The sequence below is a fragment of the Colletotrichum truncatum genome (genome assembly GCF_014235925.2).
Source record: "Colletotrichum truncatum strain CMES1059 chromosome Unknown Contig_0001, whole genome shotgun sequence".
Lineage (NCBI taxonomy): Eukaryota > Fungi > Ascomycota > Sordariomycetes > Glomerellales > Glomerellaceae > Colletotrichum > Colletotrichum truncatum.
In genome coordinates, this window is record NW_027222398.1 from 672,630 (window position 1) to 686,377 (window position 13,748).

General features: G+C 51.4%; 3 protein-coding genes across 3 annotated transcripts; 2 read left to right on the plus strand and 1 right to left on the minus strand.

Moving 5' to 3' along the window:
- Window positions 1–3,677: 3,677 nt before the first annotated feature.
- CTRU02_200165 (uncharacterized protein) lies at window positions 3,678–4,313 on the minus strand (the record flags this gene model as incomplete). The annotated part of the gene is made up of 1 exon (XM_036723283.1): window positions 3,678–4,313. The coding sequence occupies one exon, from the start codon at window positions 4,311–4,313 to the stop codon at window positions 3,678–3,680; it is 636 nt and encodes a 211-aa protein (XP_036585072.1).
- A 3,778-nt stretch (window positions 4,314–8,091) lies between these two features.
- On the plus strand, window positions 8,092–9,163 carry CTRU02_200166 (AAA family ATPase; the record flags this gene model as incomplete). Its single annotated transcript, XM_036723284.1, has 3 exons — window positions 8,092–8,371; window positions 8,429–8,620; window positions 8,706–9,163. 3 exons carry the CDS (start codon window positions 8,092–8,094, stop codon window positions 9,161–9,163), a joined length of 930 nt encoding a protein of 309 aa, XP_036585073.1.
- A 2,197-nt stretch (window positions 9,164–11,360) lies between these two features.
- On the plus strand, window positions 11,361–13,634 carry CTRU02_200167 (uncharacterized protein; the record flags this gene model as incomplete). The annotated part of the gene is made up of 3 exons (XM_036723285.1): window positions 11,361–11,878; window positions 11,933–12,818; window positions 12,876–13,634. The coding sequence occupies 3 exons, from the start codon at window positions 11,361–11,363 to the stop codon at window positions 13,632–13,634; spliced, it is 2,163 nt and encodes a 720-aa protein (XP_036585074.1).
- Window positions 13,635–13,748: the final 114 nt, after the last annotated feature.

Genomic DNA, 13,748 nt, shown 5'->3' on the forward strand with positions numbered 1-13,748 from the left:
TTTTTTCTCACCGCAGGGCCTCCAGCGCAACCCCGAGCGGCCGACCCGACGTGTCCGCCCGCAGTGCTGCTCTGGAGTTTGTTTGGAACATAGTATGTGGTTTTGCTATATTGCTCTTTCTCTTAGACGTCTCAGTCGTCGTGGAGACGGCCGTTCCTCTCTGAAACCTTATTGGGCCAACCGGCTTTGAAGCTTGGTACGCATCATTTCAGTTAATAAGAAGCCTGGCTCAATCAGACCGTGTCGTCGACATCACCACTGGTAACATTGACGGCCTTCCGACGGAGTAGATTGGGCCTTCGTAGCATGCTATGTGGCCTCCTGGGATGGAGAGCTTCCGGCATTGAGCAATCCCTCCGATGTCCGACTCAATACTGCGACTTCAATGCTAATGCGCCGCCGTCTGCCCAACTGCCAAGCGGGAGGTAAGTGGGTGGAAAGTGGATACCATCTTCCGCCCGGTCTCGGTCCAGACTCCAAATAAAATAAAATAGAAAAATGCAGAGTCCTGGAGCACCGGGGTACGACGGACTCAAAGTTCCAATATCGAAAAGGGAATAAGTTAAATGGGGTTGCCGAAAGGCCCCTTTGGAAACGTGAGGCCTTCCAACACCTTCCAACACCCCTCAACGGAGTAGAGTTTCCAGGGAATCACCCATCTCACCGCAATTTACCTGCAGCCCTTAGCCGGCGTTGCACAATTCTGCACTAATGATTCGAATCCTCCGACACCACTGCACGCCTCGTGGCAACTGCCCTACGGCGATTCGACCACCTCCTACTACAGCGTCGTAGTTCGGCTTATTTTATTTTATTTTTCTCCCCCGGAACATCTTGGCAGTACAATGGTCTAGCGCCACGCTGCTCTACTGGAGCTGAAGGTGGGCATCTCCATGGCACCAAGAGGTGAACGTCGTCGGAATATCGGGTCGCAGACTGCAGGCAAAGTATAGAAAGAACTGCATCGAACCTCGCTGCAGCAGCAGTCGAAGCATCTCAACCTACGAATTCGCGCTGGTCTGGACCTCTCTGCTCTGACCACCCACCCCCTCCCCCCTGGTACCGTCACCCCCTGACCTGGTTCCGCCGCACATACCAAACCGTGGCTCCCTGTTTGCTCACTGGTTGATGATCCTCCTCAGAGCCATTTCCTTTTCGCAAACTCAAGTTCGTCCACCACCGCCCATGGTCAAATCAAGAGACGCACAGCACATGACGCCGCAAGTCACAGTGGAGGTTCATTAGCTTCCTTCTCCCCTCATGATCGTCTGGGCGGGACCCCTTTGGCGGCAGATGAGACTCGCTATATCGATCAACGCCCACCACGACTCTCTGTCCCCTCTTGTGAAGCTTTTGTAGACGCTGTGCGGGAGATGACACTGGCTTTGAGTCGCGCTTGGCCGTGTGCCAGAGGCCCGTTCCTGTGGCAGTCGTCATTTACAGAGGCCCCAGACCAGACAAGCGGGAGTTCATTACGTCCAATAAATCGCCGTAGGCTGAACGGCTATCAACCAGAGACAAACAGCCATGAATAATTAGTCTTGAACCTAGGCTGCAGCTCTAATCTGAGTAATCTGAGCCATCATGGTGTCATTCCACCAAGCCATCGGGGGGGGCACATCAGTGCCAACAGGACGTGCTCTTCTTGCTCCGCCCATCACCGAGCATCAAGGACGCTACGTGACGCAATCCGAGCGATGGCGTCTTTTTTATTTTATTGTTTTTTCTTGATCTTGCCCCAGTCATCACGGCCTTCTGGAAATCTGCAGCGTCCGCCGTGACCTTCTTCCCCGTTGGCTTTCCACAGGGACACACGAACACACACTATCGAATTGCAGCAGACGTGATATATTCTCCGGGAATGCGGCTCACAGTTGACGGGACCGCTCACGACGCACAAACATGCGGTCAGCGGCGCAACCTGCCAATATCACGTCTCCGCCTGTCTAGGTCCGCTGATAAGGATCTCCGACAGATGGCCATATCAAGCATCACTAACAGAATCGCTGTTTACCCCCCGTCGCCTATCTTTACTAACTACGCCGTGTCTTTCAAATGCCGCCGGCAGGTCCCCCCCCCCTCTATTCCCAATCATCGCACCTCCCCAAATGAGATGCATGTCAACCGTAAAGAGAAACTCGCGCATTGAAGGTCTCACCTTGGCATACATGTCCTGCGCCCCCTCCTCCCCAGTCACCAATGTGTGTGTGTACTTGTGTTTTCTTCCTTTTGTTAGTCACATTCGAGAATCAGACAGAGACAGAAACCCCCCGAGTCAACCCGACTCAGGACATTTAGCCGCCGCGCCGCAGTCCGCTCCGAGCGTCGGGGTAAAGAAAAAAATAACGGTCCCCCCCTTCCCTGAACTCGAGACGTCGGAACATTGACGCGACTTGATGCCGTCTCGCCTCTTCTCAGTCCAGTCCGACACACGCTTTGCAGATCGAGCATATGGCCCATGAACCGGCATCATCCCTGTGTAGATACTCCATGTGGCCTATACACTAGGAGAAAAAAAGAGAAGAAGCAAAATCCGTCCTTTGTACAGATCGTCGAACCTGTGACCGTGACATGGCTGATCATGCGAAGATCCTCTTTTTTTTTTTTTGCCATCTCTTTATTGAACCCCCTCTCTTCGTCATATCAGTATCTCGTGCCTGAAGGATCCATGCGCTCTTTGAATATTCCGTAAGGGAACTGACTCACTACATGCGGACAGTTTTACATTGAGACTCTTCAGCATTGGTGGTAAATGGAAACACATGGACTTTGTCCAAGCAAAAATACCATGTACTTACACAAATTCAACCAAAAAAGCAAAAGCAATGTCGACGTGGGCCTGATTCGAACAGACGCTCCCGAAGGAACAAGATTTCTAGTCTTGCGCATTAGACCACTCTGCCACCACGCCGCATAGGAGTTTTTGGCATTTTACAAACTTATGATGCCTAGGTCACAATGACAGCTGGCACCAGCTGCAGCTTACACTACGGCTTACGATTCAAACGACGAGACTTTCATCTTAATGGTCTCGCAACGAATGGAAATTGTCTCAGTAGTGATACTATTCCGAGAAACGCCATAAGAATACAACTTTGAAATTTGCTCATCTTGAGACTGTGGGCTAGCTTCCCTTTAGAAACTCGACCCTGTCTTTCACCGAGAAGAAAGCGCGAGTACATCCTGAGGGAGATATCCTTCGTGCTTCAGCATCTGCAATGATACCCCCAAAACGGCACCATTTTCAAATATACGAGACTACGGGTTCAGGCAGATCCGATTTTAAACTTTTGAGGATGCTGTACAAGGGGTTTTGGGAGATTGTACGCGGCGCATGGTTGCTCTCAACTCTACAACCGAGGAATGCTGCAAAAGACAATAATTAATTATCATCCCTCCACCCATTCCAGACTGACGTGGATCTCTTGTCGTTCGGGAGATCGAAAAATGGTCACTTCCCCATCATCGGCCCGTTCATCGCTCGCAGTGTCTACGATTCTTATGAACCGAGCAACGGGAGACAATGCCCCCCCCCCTCCTCCGTCTCCTTAGGTATTTGCCATCTCCAGTGAGACCGAAACAGCGATACCTTGATCCAGATCTGAAGAATTCCACTCAACAAATGACTTCGAGGCAACATACTTCCATGTTTACGACCGATAACGGAATGAAATGTCCTATCGAAACTTTTTGTTAGCCGAGTTATAAACGCCCAAAATCCGCGTCCACGTCATTGACGCAGACAGAGTTTGGAGGGGGACCTCTTCGTTCTCGTCGAATGCCTCGGGAAAGTCGAAGCAGCCTAGGAGGCGTTCGTCTTTTGCAGCGCCGTCGGCGTGTCTTATGCTGGTGCGGCCATCGGCGCCTCTCCGGACGTCGAGACATACCAGCGCCGGTCCCATGTGCGTCGCCACCTTCACCACCACGATGCCTCCGGATAAGAGCGTACGCAGCTCCATCATAACATCGATGGAGAAGCCGTCGTCGCTTTGGCGGCTGAAAAGGCGGTTGAATGGGCCCTTTGTGACCAAGATCGTATACGACTCCTTGGCCAAAAGGTATTCCATGATGTCCTGCTTGTCTACCCCTGTGACGGCATGTAGTTCCGACACGCTGCGGCAGGGAACCTGTCCACGCAGAAAGTCGCGCCATGGCCATTCGCGGACAGAAACGCTCTTTGCCACGAGGGTGACGAAACCGGCGAGGACCCAAGCGAACATGGTGATATTGAAGGGGTCAACGCCCGCTAGGCGCTCGCCGATGAGCAGGCCCGCCAGAATGCCGCCAATGACGAGCGCGCCGCATGCTGTCATCGTAATCGCGACGAATACCCGTCGCCTTACAACGATGACCTTCTCCTCAATGACCCAGCTGCGTACGGCATGCTCCAGCCTCCTTTGATCCCTTGCCCCATGTTCTCCAGTTTGTCCGAGGCCGTTTACCCGCTTGAACCATCTGAGTGCTGGCGGAGATTGAAGGACGTTCATCATTGTACCGTCTTCTGAAGTATTCCGGACGTAAAGGGGGTTCTGGGATGGGACACATTGCGAGAGTGGCAGGAAATCAACATTATGAGCTCTCACCAAGAGCTGCTGGTGGTACGCCTTTGAGCGTAGGGCCACGAATGCAGAGAACTTGACGACAGGGAAAGAACCAAAATCGATGGCACTGGGAGATGTTGAGATTTTCATTATTAATCCCGATGCCCTGTTTAGGTAGGATAAAGGTTCGAGTTGGGTGTAGAGGAGAGGAACCATGATCGAAATAACCTCTGCAATCATATCCAATCGCAGCTCCGCCAACCTAGGGCCCGACCACTTATCAATGCAATGCTGTCCTACCTCGTTTCGGTCCTGAAAGTTGAAAATGAGGTCTGCACCGATTCGGTGACTGTAATCTTCGTGCTCCCTGAAAACGGGTTGAATAGGTTTGATCCTGTCGACGTCGAGGGCAAGGGCAACCTGGCGAATTATACAAAAAGCCCCGTAAATCGTTCGTAAAGAACTACGAGCACTCGTTCCGGTTACCTCTCCGTGGCGGTCCTGGCTCAGCAGCGTTGACACGTCGTTCCAGCCTGTTCTATAGACGACGGAACATATATCGAATGTGTCTACTGCAAGCCCGGACAGTCTGCTGCCTTTGAGATCATTAAAGATATACATCATGGTGTCTAGAGCCCACGAGGATGTCATGGCCATATCGGTAAAGTAGATGTCAGTTTTGACTTCATCGGCACGTAGAAGCTTCTCCATGGTCCCGATTTGAGGAGACCTCTGACCGTAGGCTCGAGTCTGGTAAAAGTTGGGGGATGTGGACTCAGAGGTTGATTTCTGCTGCTTCTGTAGGGAGGCGATGAAATTACGAGCCTCTTCTGTAGCTAGGATATCCATCCCGTTCTCGAGAGCCTGGCTGGCGAACTTTTCCGGTTTTAGAATGAGAAATTTTAGCTTGGCAGCACATTTGGCTAGTGCCGCCAACGCGCGTATATGCCAGAACTCGGTCGGTATGGCGTGACATGCGTACAAAGCCGTCACAGTCGTCACATAGTCTACTAGGGAACAGAAAAGTCTGTGGTTCTTCTCCGGTACCGTGGGCGATATGCCGCTGGTTGACTTCCGTGGATTATAGCGCTGCGATATCGTTCGTCTCGCGGTGAAGTATACGTCGGCATCGAATGTCGCCGGTTGGTGTTCGAACAAGATTAGTTGGTTATCGTAGTTGCATATTGCGATGTTGCACATCGCCCAATCAGCCAGGCTTGACAGGAGCTCCAAATTTTGTCTGCTGGCCGGCAGATCTTCCTTGAGTGTGAATCGGCAAGGCCTCGATCCTTGGGCAGCTTCGAAGGCGGCTATGAGCCTTTTGGTCTCGAGCTGCCAGAGCTGCGTCTCCTGGGCAGCGGATATACCATATTGACAGATATCATCGAATTTGGGCTGATTAACAATCGCTTCGCCAAGGCCAGGTGGTACATAGGACTCATGCGAATGGATAAACTTTGTGATTTTGTCGTGTGTCGTCCTCAGCACTGCAAACTTACTCGGCACAGGTAGCTCCTGCTCTAGACCATGGTATTCCTTCCTGCTGGTATTGGCATCGCTCTTTCTGCCATGGCCATGGAAGAAGTGACGCGCTTTCCGTTGCCGAGGCACATTAGGTGTGTCACCTGTAGCTGGGCGATTGTTAGATGTGATGCTGGTCTTGGCTTTCATCTCCATTTAACGTGACTTGTCCAAGTCATCTATTTACATCTTGCGGCGATTGTAGAACGTAAGTGAGAACGATCGGTTGGTAATATTTTGAAGGTACACTTTTCCAGACGATGTAAGCGTCAATGATGCCCAACAACCAACAGCATGAGGCTTGGCATGCATCTGTACCCTCTCGGCAAACGGCTGCCTCTAAGTACCTTGGGTATCGTTATGCGTCCCCCAATAGCTTCCAACCCCTCATCTGTTCAGATATGCCTTGCGAGGCTGATTTTGAACGCGACTTAGAAAGAGAGAAACAGGCCGGACCCTCGAAGAAATCCCGTCAGCGATCGAAGGTGATAGTTTCGTCTCTAGAAGCCAGCACTCTAGACTTCATCCGCAGTGTCAAACTGCCTTTTTCAGTCGGGCAAATATGGACTCTGACGAAGTGTTTGACATTTTTAGCCGAATAGTTGGCGGGCAACCTAAGCTGGACTCAAATGCGAAGTTAAATGACGCATCTAACGCACCAGATGCCTTAGCACCAGGCGCTGAGCTAGCACCGGAACAGGCTACAGTTGACCAACCGACTCCCCAAGACGGGGGCGTCAATGATGAAAATGAGAAAGATGGATGGGTACCGGAAGTCAAGCGGCTGGTCCAGTTCCAGGACCTTCGGAAGAACACACAGGTCTTACCTGTTGAGGAATTCTCTTACGAAAAGAAAGCGAACGAGAAAAGCATCGATTACCGTTGGCGCAAGTACTCCATTATTTTGCGTCGTATCCTTGATGAAAATTTCAGCTTGCAGGAGTATCGACTCGAGCTACGTTCCAAAAACCTGCAAAATATCTTCAGGGAGATCGGAAGGCCGTATATCGAGCTGAATTTGGATGCGGACCCGATTGTTATACCCTACCCATTTCGGTCTTTGTTTCACCTCCGCGGCAAGATAAAGACTTTGGAGCACTCAAACCTTTTAAAAGAAGACGTGAAAAGAGAATTGGCCGAGCTGACGGCATTTATCTCCGCGGAACCAGCCCTGCAGCGCATCATTAAACCATACGATGAACTTGTACCTAGAGGTAACATCACACGGGATTTGCATTGGTCACTTTTTAGACCACATGAATTCGTGTACATTAGACATCAAATTGGCTCTTATATTGACGAGAAGTGTGGCTTTGTGACGGCTATAGAAGAAAGAACTGTCACGGCAGACAGCATCGACAAGTCCACGCATATGCTGCATTATGTCAGTAGCTCACACGATGGTCTCAGCTTCGGACTGATTCAACGTCGGAAGCCGTTGGGATCCGCTTCCAAAGAAATTGTCAGTATTGATGCGGACAAGCTCATTGTTTTACCTTTGCGATTTCTGGACAAAGATGACTTGCAAAAAGTCTCACAAAGGCTCATTGAGCGGGGTAAAAAGTATTACAGTATACTTTCGACCCCGAATACCATGATGCACTACAGAGGGCATATGGCTCAACCTCCAGACGGCGAGGCTCAAGTACTCAATGGACAGATAATAAGCCGGAACAGAATCAACTGGAACTGGACGGTAAATTTCAGCTTCAGTATGTGGGTAGAAAAATAATGGAGATGCTAATGTTTTGCGCAGACAGACCAAAAAGTCATGATCGACAGACAGGCCGAGAGAGAGATGTTGAAGATGCGTGAAAGCAGCCATCTCATTGACCAGTGCCTTGACGAACACATTGGATACTGCTTGGATGAGTCGACGCCATTCGAGGAAAAAGTAGCGTCGAAAATGAGGAAAAGGTCGTGGTCTAATTTTGTCAAGGACGAACATCTCTGTCAGGAACCGAAGATGGATCGCTGGTCCGAAGAAGTCTGGAATGCAGACTATCGTTGGCAAGATCACGACTACCTCATGTGTCCGTCAGCCATGGTTGCATTCTTGTTGCGCAAGAAATCATGGTCCTGGGTTCACATTGAATACCTGATGCCTATCGAGTGGAAAGAAGATCCATTTATCTCTCTCCAACTTCAACCAGATCAGAAGAAATTAATCAAGAGTCTTGTCGAAGGGTTCAATAAGGGACCCTGGAAATTGGAAGATGATCCTTACAGAGATGTCATTGAAGGGAAAGGGAAAGGCTTAATATTCTTACTCCAAGGCCCTCCTGGAGTAGGCAAGACCCTAACGGCAGGTAACTGGCAATCCCGCCATCAAGGGGCTTGCAGCTTTACTGATTGAACCCCTACAGAAAGTGTGGCCGAGAGTACTCAGCGGCCTCTTTACCATGTATCGACAGGGGAGTTGAGCAGTGAACCGTCGTCGCTGGAGAAGCAGCTCAAAGATATATTCCGCCTGGGGTCACGCTGGGGTGCCGTCGTGCTGTTTGACAATCTTGGAGAGTTTCTCTTAGAGTCTACAATATTGTCTCCGCGAAATGCTGGTAAATATGTTTTTCTTCTGGACCAATCCCACTAATGTTTCGTGCAATGTTCTTGATGAAACGGAGCTCGAGTGCGCTAATGTAGCTTTGCCAGTACTTTGCCACTTGATTGAGTACTACGAAGGTATGCTCTTTATCACAACGAATGCGGATGAGATTTCGTACAAGAACCCCCTTTTCAGCCATATAAATGTACATTTACGGTACTACGACCCGGATCTTTCTCAGCGGACCAACATCTGGCGCCAACACCTTGAACGTGTGAGAGGCAGCACTCACTGCGACGAGAGCAAGAATCAGTGGTCTGAGGAGACATACGAGCTGCTGGGCCAGTTACACACCAACGGCCGCGAAATACGTAATTACGTACGGACTGCACACGGATATGCCCATGCCCTCAGAGAGGATCTGGACATCAACCACTTATTGACTGTCATCCGAAACAACTTGAATGCTAGGCAGTCGTCAGAGACAAGTGTGATTCTTAGCCAGCTCGAAGCTCGGGCATGCATGGGAATAACTAATAGGACAGCTGAGCCCTAGAACACCAAAGTTGACAACACTGAAGACATAGTGAATATGGATCCAGTCGTAGATTACTGGTACTGCGATACTTCCTTTTGCCTATTTTGAGAAGATATTCATCTGACTCAGCTTTAGCTGACCATCTTCACAGGCTGCGATGAATGTTGAAAACTTTACCATAAAACACTGAAGCGCCCAGTTACCAGGACAGCTGCAATCCGTTATTTGAGCAACGGTAGTCGTTGAAGGCCTCGGCAGCATCTAAATAGGCTAAAAGAGTAAGTCACAGCTATAGCAACCTGCTTGTGGCGACAACGGAGTGCATATTTGCGGTACGTAGGTTGGTCTTTTCAGATGATGGTCGTGCAAATTGTGACGGGCTGGGCCGTCCCTGGCTCCTGGTCCCAACCTTTTTGCCATTGTCGACCGATATGGCCACATTTCCCGCGCATAACGTACAAAGCATCAAGTTTGCAAGCAGGCTCGAATAAAAACCCAAAGTAATCAAAGCGCTGTCGGATTTTATCGATGTTCTCAAGGCACATCGCGATGCTCACGTTGTGGTCATATGGGCACGCCTGCGAGGGATGAAGGATACTTATACCGGGGTTATCTTGACGAGTTTGAATGGCGAAGAAGCGACAAAGTCTCTGAAAAGGTCTCTAGATGTTGCTGGATTCAAGATGACAATAAATCAGTCGGACGCAACTAAAAGGTCTCAAGATGCTGTTCCGTGAGGCAAGGGGCAAGTTTGATTCATCGCAGTATTCGCGGCCGCTCACTGATGGCTTGCCAGGCACCTGTGGCTCACCTTGACATTCAAGATCGATCGAGGGACTTATGAAGAAGGTTGCAGAAATGTTTGCTTCGGGTGTCGAAACTCTCAATGCTCAGCTCGAGCAAGACTGTTGCTCCTTCATGTTCATGCGTCCCTTTGCCTGTTTCCTTCGGTTAACATTCGGCTACCCTCGGGTGTAATATGTTTGGACCTACGTATTTTTCTTGTGGGTTTTCTCAGTGGCAATGTCGGAGGTAGGACAGAGGTCGGATTTCCAATGATGAAGGAGGCTACTGACGAGCTTGAGGTGTACGCCAAGTTCATCTATGGCGACGTCCCTTTTCGTTATCTCAGCCATTGTAATACTCCATAAGATTCCATTGGAAATTACGGCGAATACAATGTTCAGAAAATGCGTGAGGCTGCAGAGAAGTACGATCCAGCAGGGTGTCCTAGAGGAGGATTGTGCCTGGCGGGTTCAAGATCCCAAACGTGGACATGGCGCAGAAAAGTCGTGGCATTTGCCGCTACAACATGTGTTTGACACGCATTAAGATGGTACTTGTTGCGTGAATGAGGGCCAATCGTATGTTGTAAGCACTGAATCAGAGACATCCGGAAGGTGCATGCGAAGCGTCTCCCGGCTCTACCTTCGAAGCCTTCCGGTAAAATAATTGTGGGGCGGACGGGGTGCGGGGGAAGCTGGACCGGCCCCGTATTGGTCGGAGCGGCCGAAGCGCATCACGTGATGATGCATGGTACTTCAGGCAGTGGTGTTGCGGCGTCCACGTCCCTTTGCATTGCAAGCTCGCACTCTCTCCTAAGGCACATTTTCGAGGCGGACTCCCACCACTGCAAAAGGGAATCCGCATTGTCTCGGGCTTACAGCCTGCCGCAGCAGCCCGTAGCCTGCATGGTTTTCGGCAGGCTCTAAAACAAACGGACATATCATGCGCTCATCCCCAGTCACATCTCGATGACCTCACCAAGAACCATGCCGCGGGACTGAATAGCCTTGCTCACATGACGCTCTTTTGACGGCCTCATTTTCTTTGGAGGTCAACATCTAGTCGTGTATTGTTGTGAATCGACTGCAGGTGAACCCCAATGGCTTCATGTTTCACACGAAATACTTCGTTTGGAGCAACAAACACCTATCGCCACGATTGGGCTGTAGGTACCTGCAGGCTTAGTTCTCTGCATCATAATCATATTGCAGTGCCAACCACTGTCGGTTTATGCGGCTCATTGGCCGCACGCCAACTAGCTCAACGAAAATGACCAACCATTCGGCCTGCCAGCCCAATGGACAAAAGAGGCTTACAACGGATGCAGTGCTGATGGTTAAATACCCCGCTCCTGATCGTGATATGAATCGAAGAGATCTTAGACAAACCAGCACCTTTTTGATTTTCTTCCCAAATCCAGACCGTCAACATGGCTGAGCTTCCGGCCAGCGTGCCCCCCTCCCCTAATGTGCCAGCTATCGTGAACTTGGGGTTCCAGTTAGCTAACAAGCTGAGACTCTATGGGCAGGGTACCAAGGCACCTCATTGGCGCATCACTGAGCTGGGAGAAGGCGTTGATGCTACGACATCAGCTCTCGTTCAGCTCTGGGACTTCCTCAGCACTGACAGATACGGTACGTTGGCCGCGTATAAGGAAGCCGGCCGCAAGGATGTAGAAGACCTTGCAACTCGGTGCGGGAAGACGTATACCACCATCATACGTACCGTATACAGAGCCAGTCTCGCAGATAAGGTTGTTGAGGACGTTTCCTGGGACGCCGTTGGGGTGGAGGACTTGAAGGCTGCCAGGCTGTGTGCTATCAAGGCGAACATGGACTGGCGCATGGTGAGAACCGCCATCCAAAACGCCGAAAATCAGTTGGAGTGGCTCTATAGCAGCCTCCTGCTTCACTTTCAAGTGTTCGATGTCGCTCGCCTCCAAGTCAAGTCAGTCGTCACACTCTTCCACTTCTGCGCATTTCCACTAACAAACTGCTACAGAGCCCCCAGAGCTCCCGGCAGCTTTGATGAGGAGCTTGCCTCAAGGGCAATGGCCAGCCGGCTCCTCTGCAAGAGAAACAAGGCCGCCGAAACGCTCGTAGAACAGTGCGAGAAAGACGCAGAGATTAAAGCCGAGCGCGAAGCCAGACTAGCTAAAAAGGCTGCCAAGGCCGCGAAGGCCGCTGAGGCTGATGCTGTTAGCGTCTGCTCCAACGACGACGACGACGCTGCAACCTGGAAATCTGGTGCGACCGCCAAAGAATCCCGACCGCCATCCGTATGTGAGTTGAAAGCCGATAAGAAAGATGAGATTATTGTCATTGAAGATTGTCGGCCGCCGCCACCGCCGTCAGTGCCCACTCCTGCGCCAGTGGAAATACCGACCCCTGTTCCTGCTCCTATCGATCCTATTGATGTGAAACTGGTGGCCCCAAAGCGTCGATTCCCGTCCAAGGTCTTCATCAGTATGGCTGAGTGGGTACAAGGTCTCTTCGGCCACGGTCTCCCACCTCTTGATCATATGGAGCTGGAGGCGACAATTTTGCAGAGAGGACATCTGCTCCCCGACCGGAAGCCTCCCGTCTTAGCCCTCGAGCCGAAGATACTGCTACGACAGCTCAAGTGCGTCCTCCGTAAAGTTGGAGACAAACCCGGAGACCAGTTGATCGGCCTTGAACGCCATTTCCGTATCTCCGTGCAGGACGCTCCCCAACGTGCTCAGAAGAAAGATGGCCGGAACAGGAGCTTGATTGCCGTTGATACCCGCGGCCTGCCTGACTTTATCGTTGCGTACATGTCCATAGATCCAGCAATGGAGCCTATCCGCCTGACAGACCCCTTGGACCGCAAGATTGTCTTGCCGTATGAACAGTGCCGAACTTTGAAGGTAGGTTTTCATCCACTTGAGGCGTACAGTCGAGACATTGCTAATATATCGAAAAAGGGTGCCCGCACGGCCATCCACAATCGTTTCGCCGACATTGCGCGGTTGTGGCCGATCGTCAAAGACGGCGCGTTCGAAATCGTCAATGAAGAGGGTGTGGTCATCCCTCCTGGGTCCTGGGAGGCCATCATCAAGCCTGGCGCTGTCCTAACGATGCGCCTCTCAGCATTTAACGACGAAGACCTAAGCTCCATAACACCTAACAATGACTCCTGGGCGTTCCGGCCTGCTCACGTGGGCCACGGGCGACCACCAGGCATGTTCCACGCGGGTATGCCGCCAAGGCCAGGTGGCATGGCTTACCCACCAGCTCCGACTTTCGCTGGACCGCCGCGAGCGCCGCCCGGATGGAATATGCCGCCTCACGTGAGGCCGCCCCATGTGGTCAACGTACGCCCCCGCCCTGCTGCCAAGTCGTCGATGCTGAGCTGGCTGGCCGGCAAGCCCCCCAAGAAGAAGGGCGGGGCCGCCGGGAGCATAAGCAGCGCCAGCAGCGATAGCACCACCAGCACCGAGCGGGAGATGGAAGAATGGGAGATGGGTTTTGAGATCGACTTCGGGCCCGAGCCGACGCGGGAGAAGGACCTGGATGACGAGAAGTGGAAGAACCTCGGAAAGATAGTCGCGCAGTGGACGAATGCCGTCGATACCGAGTTCAACACTGACTCGGGGACTATGCCGTGGTACGATGATGCTTCGTCGATCCGGTCGTCCTCGAGCACGTCTTCTTCATCGTCGTCGGAAATTGTTGATCGTTGATAGACCTGCGGGGATGGGGGACTGGGGATACATGTTGTAGGCTTTTCCTGATCTCTGTTGTCAGTCGTTTTGGTGCTGTGTGTGACGCTCTTTTGATAAGTTTCATGATTTTGT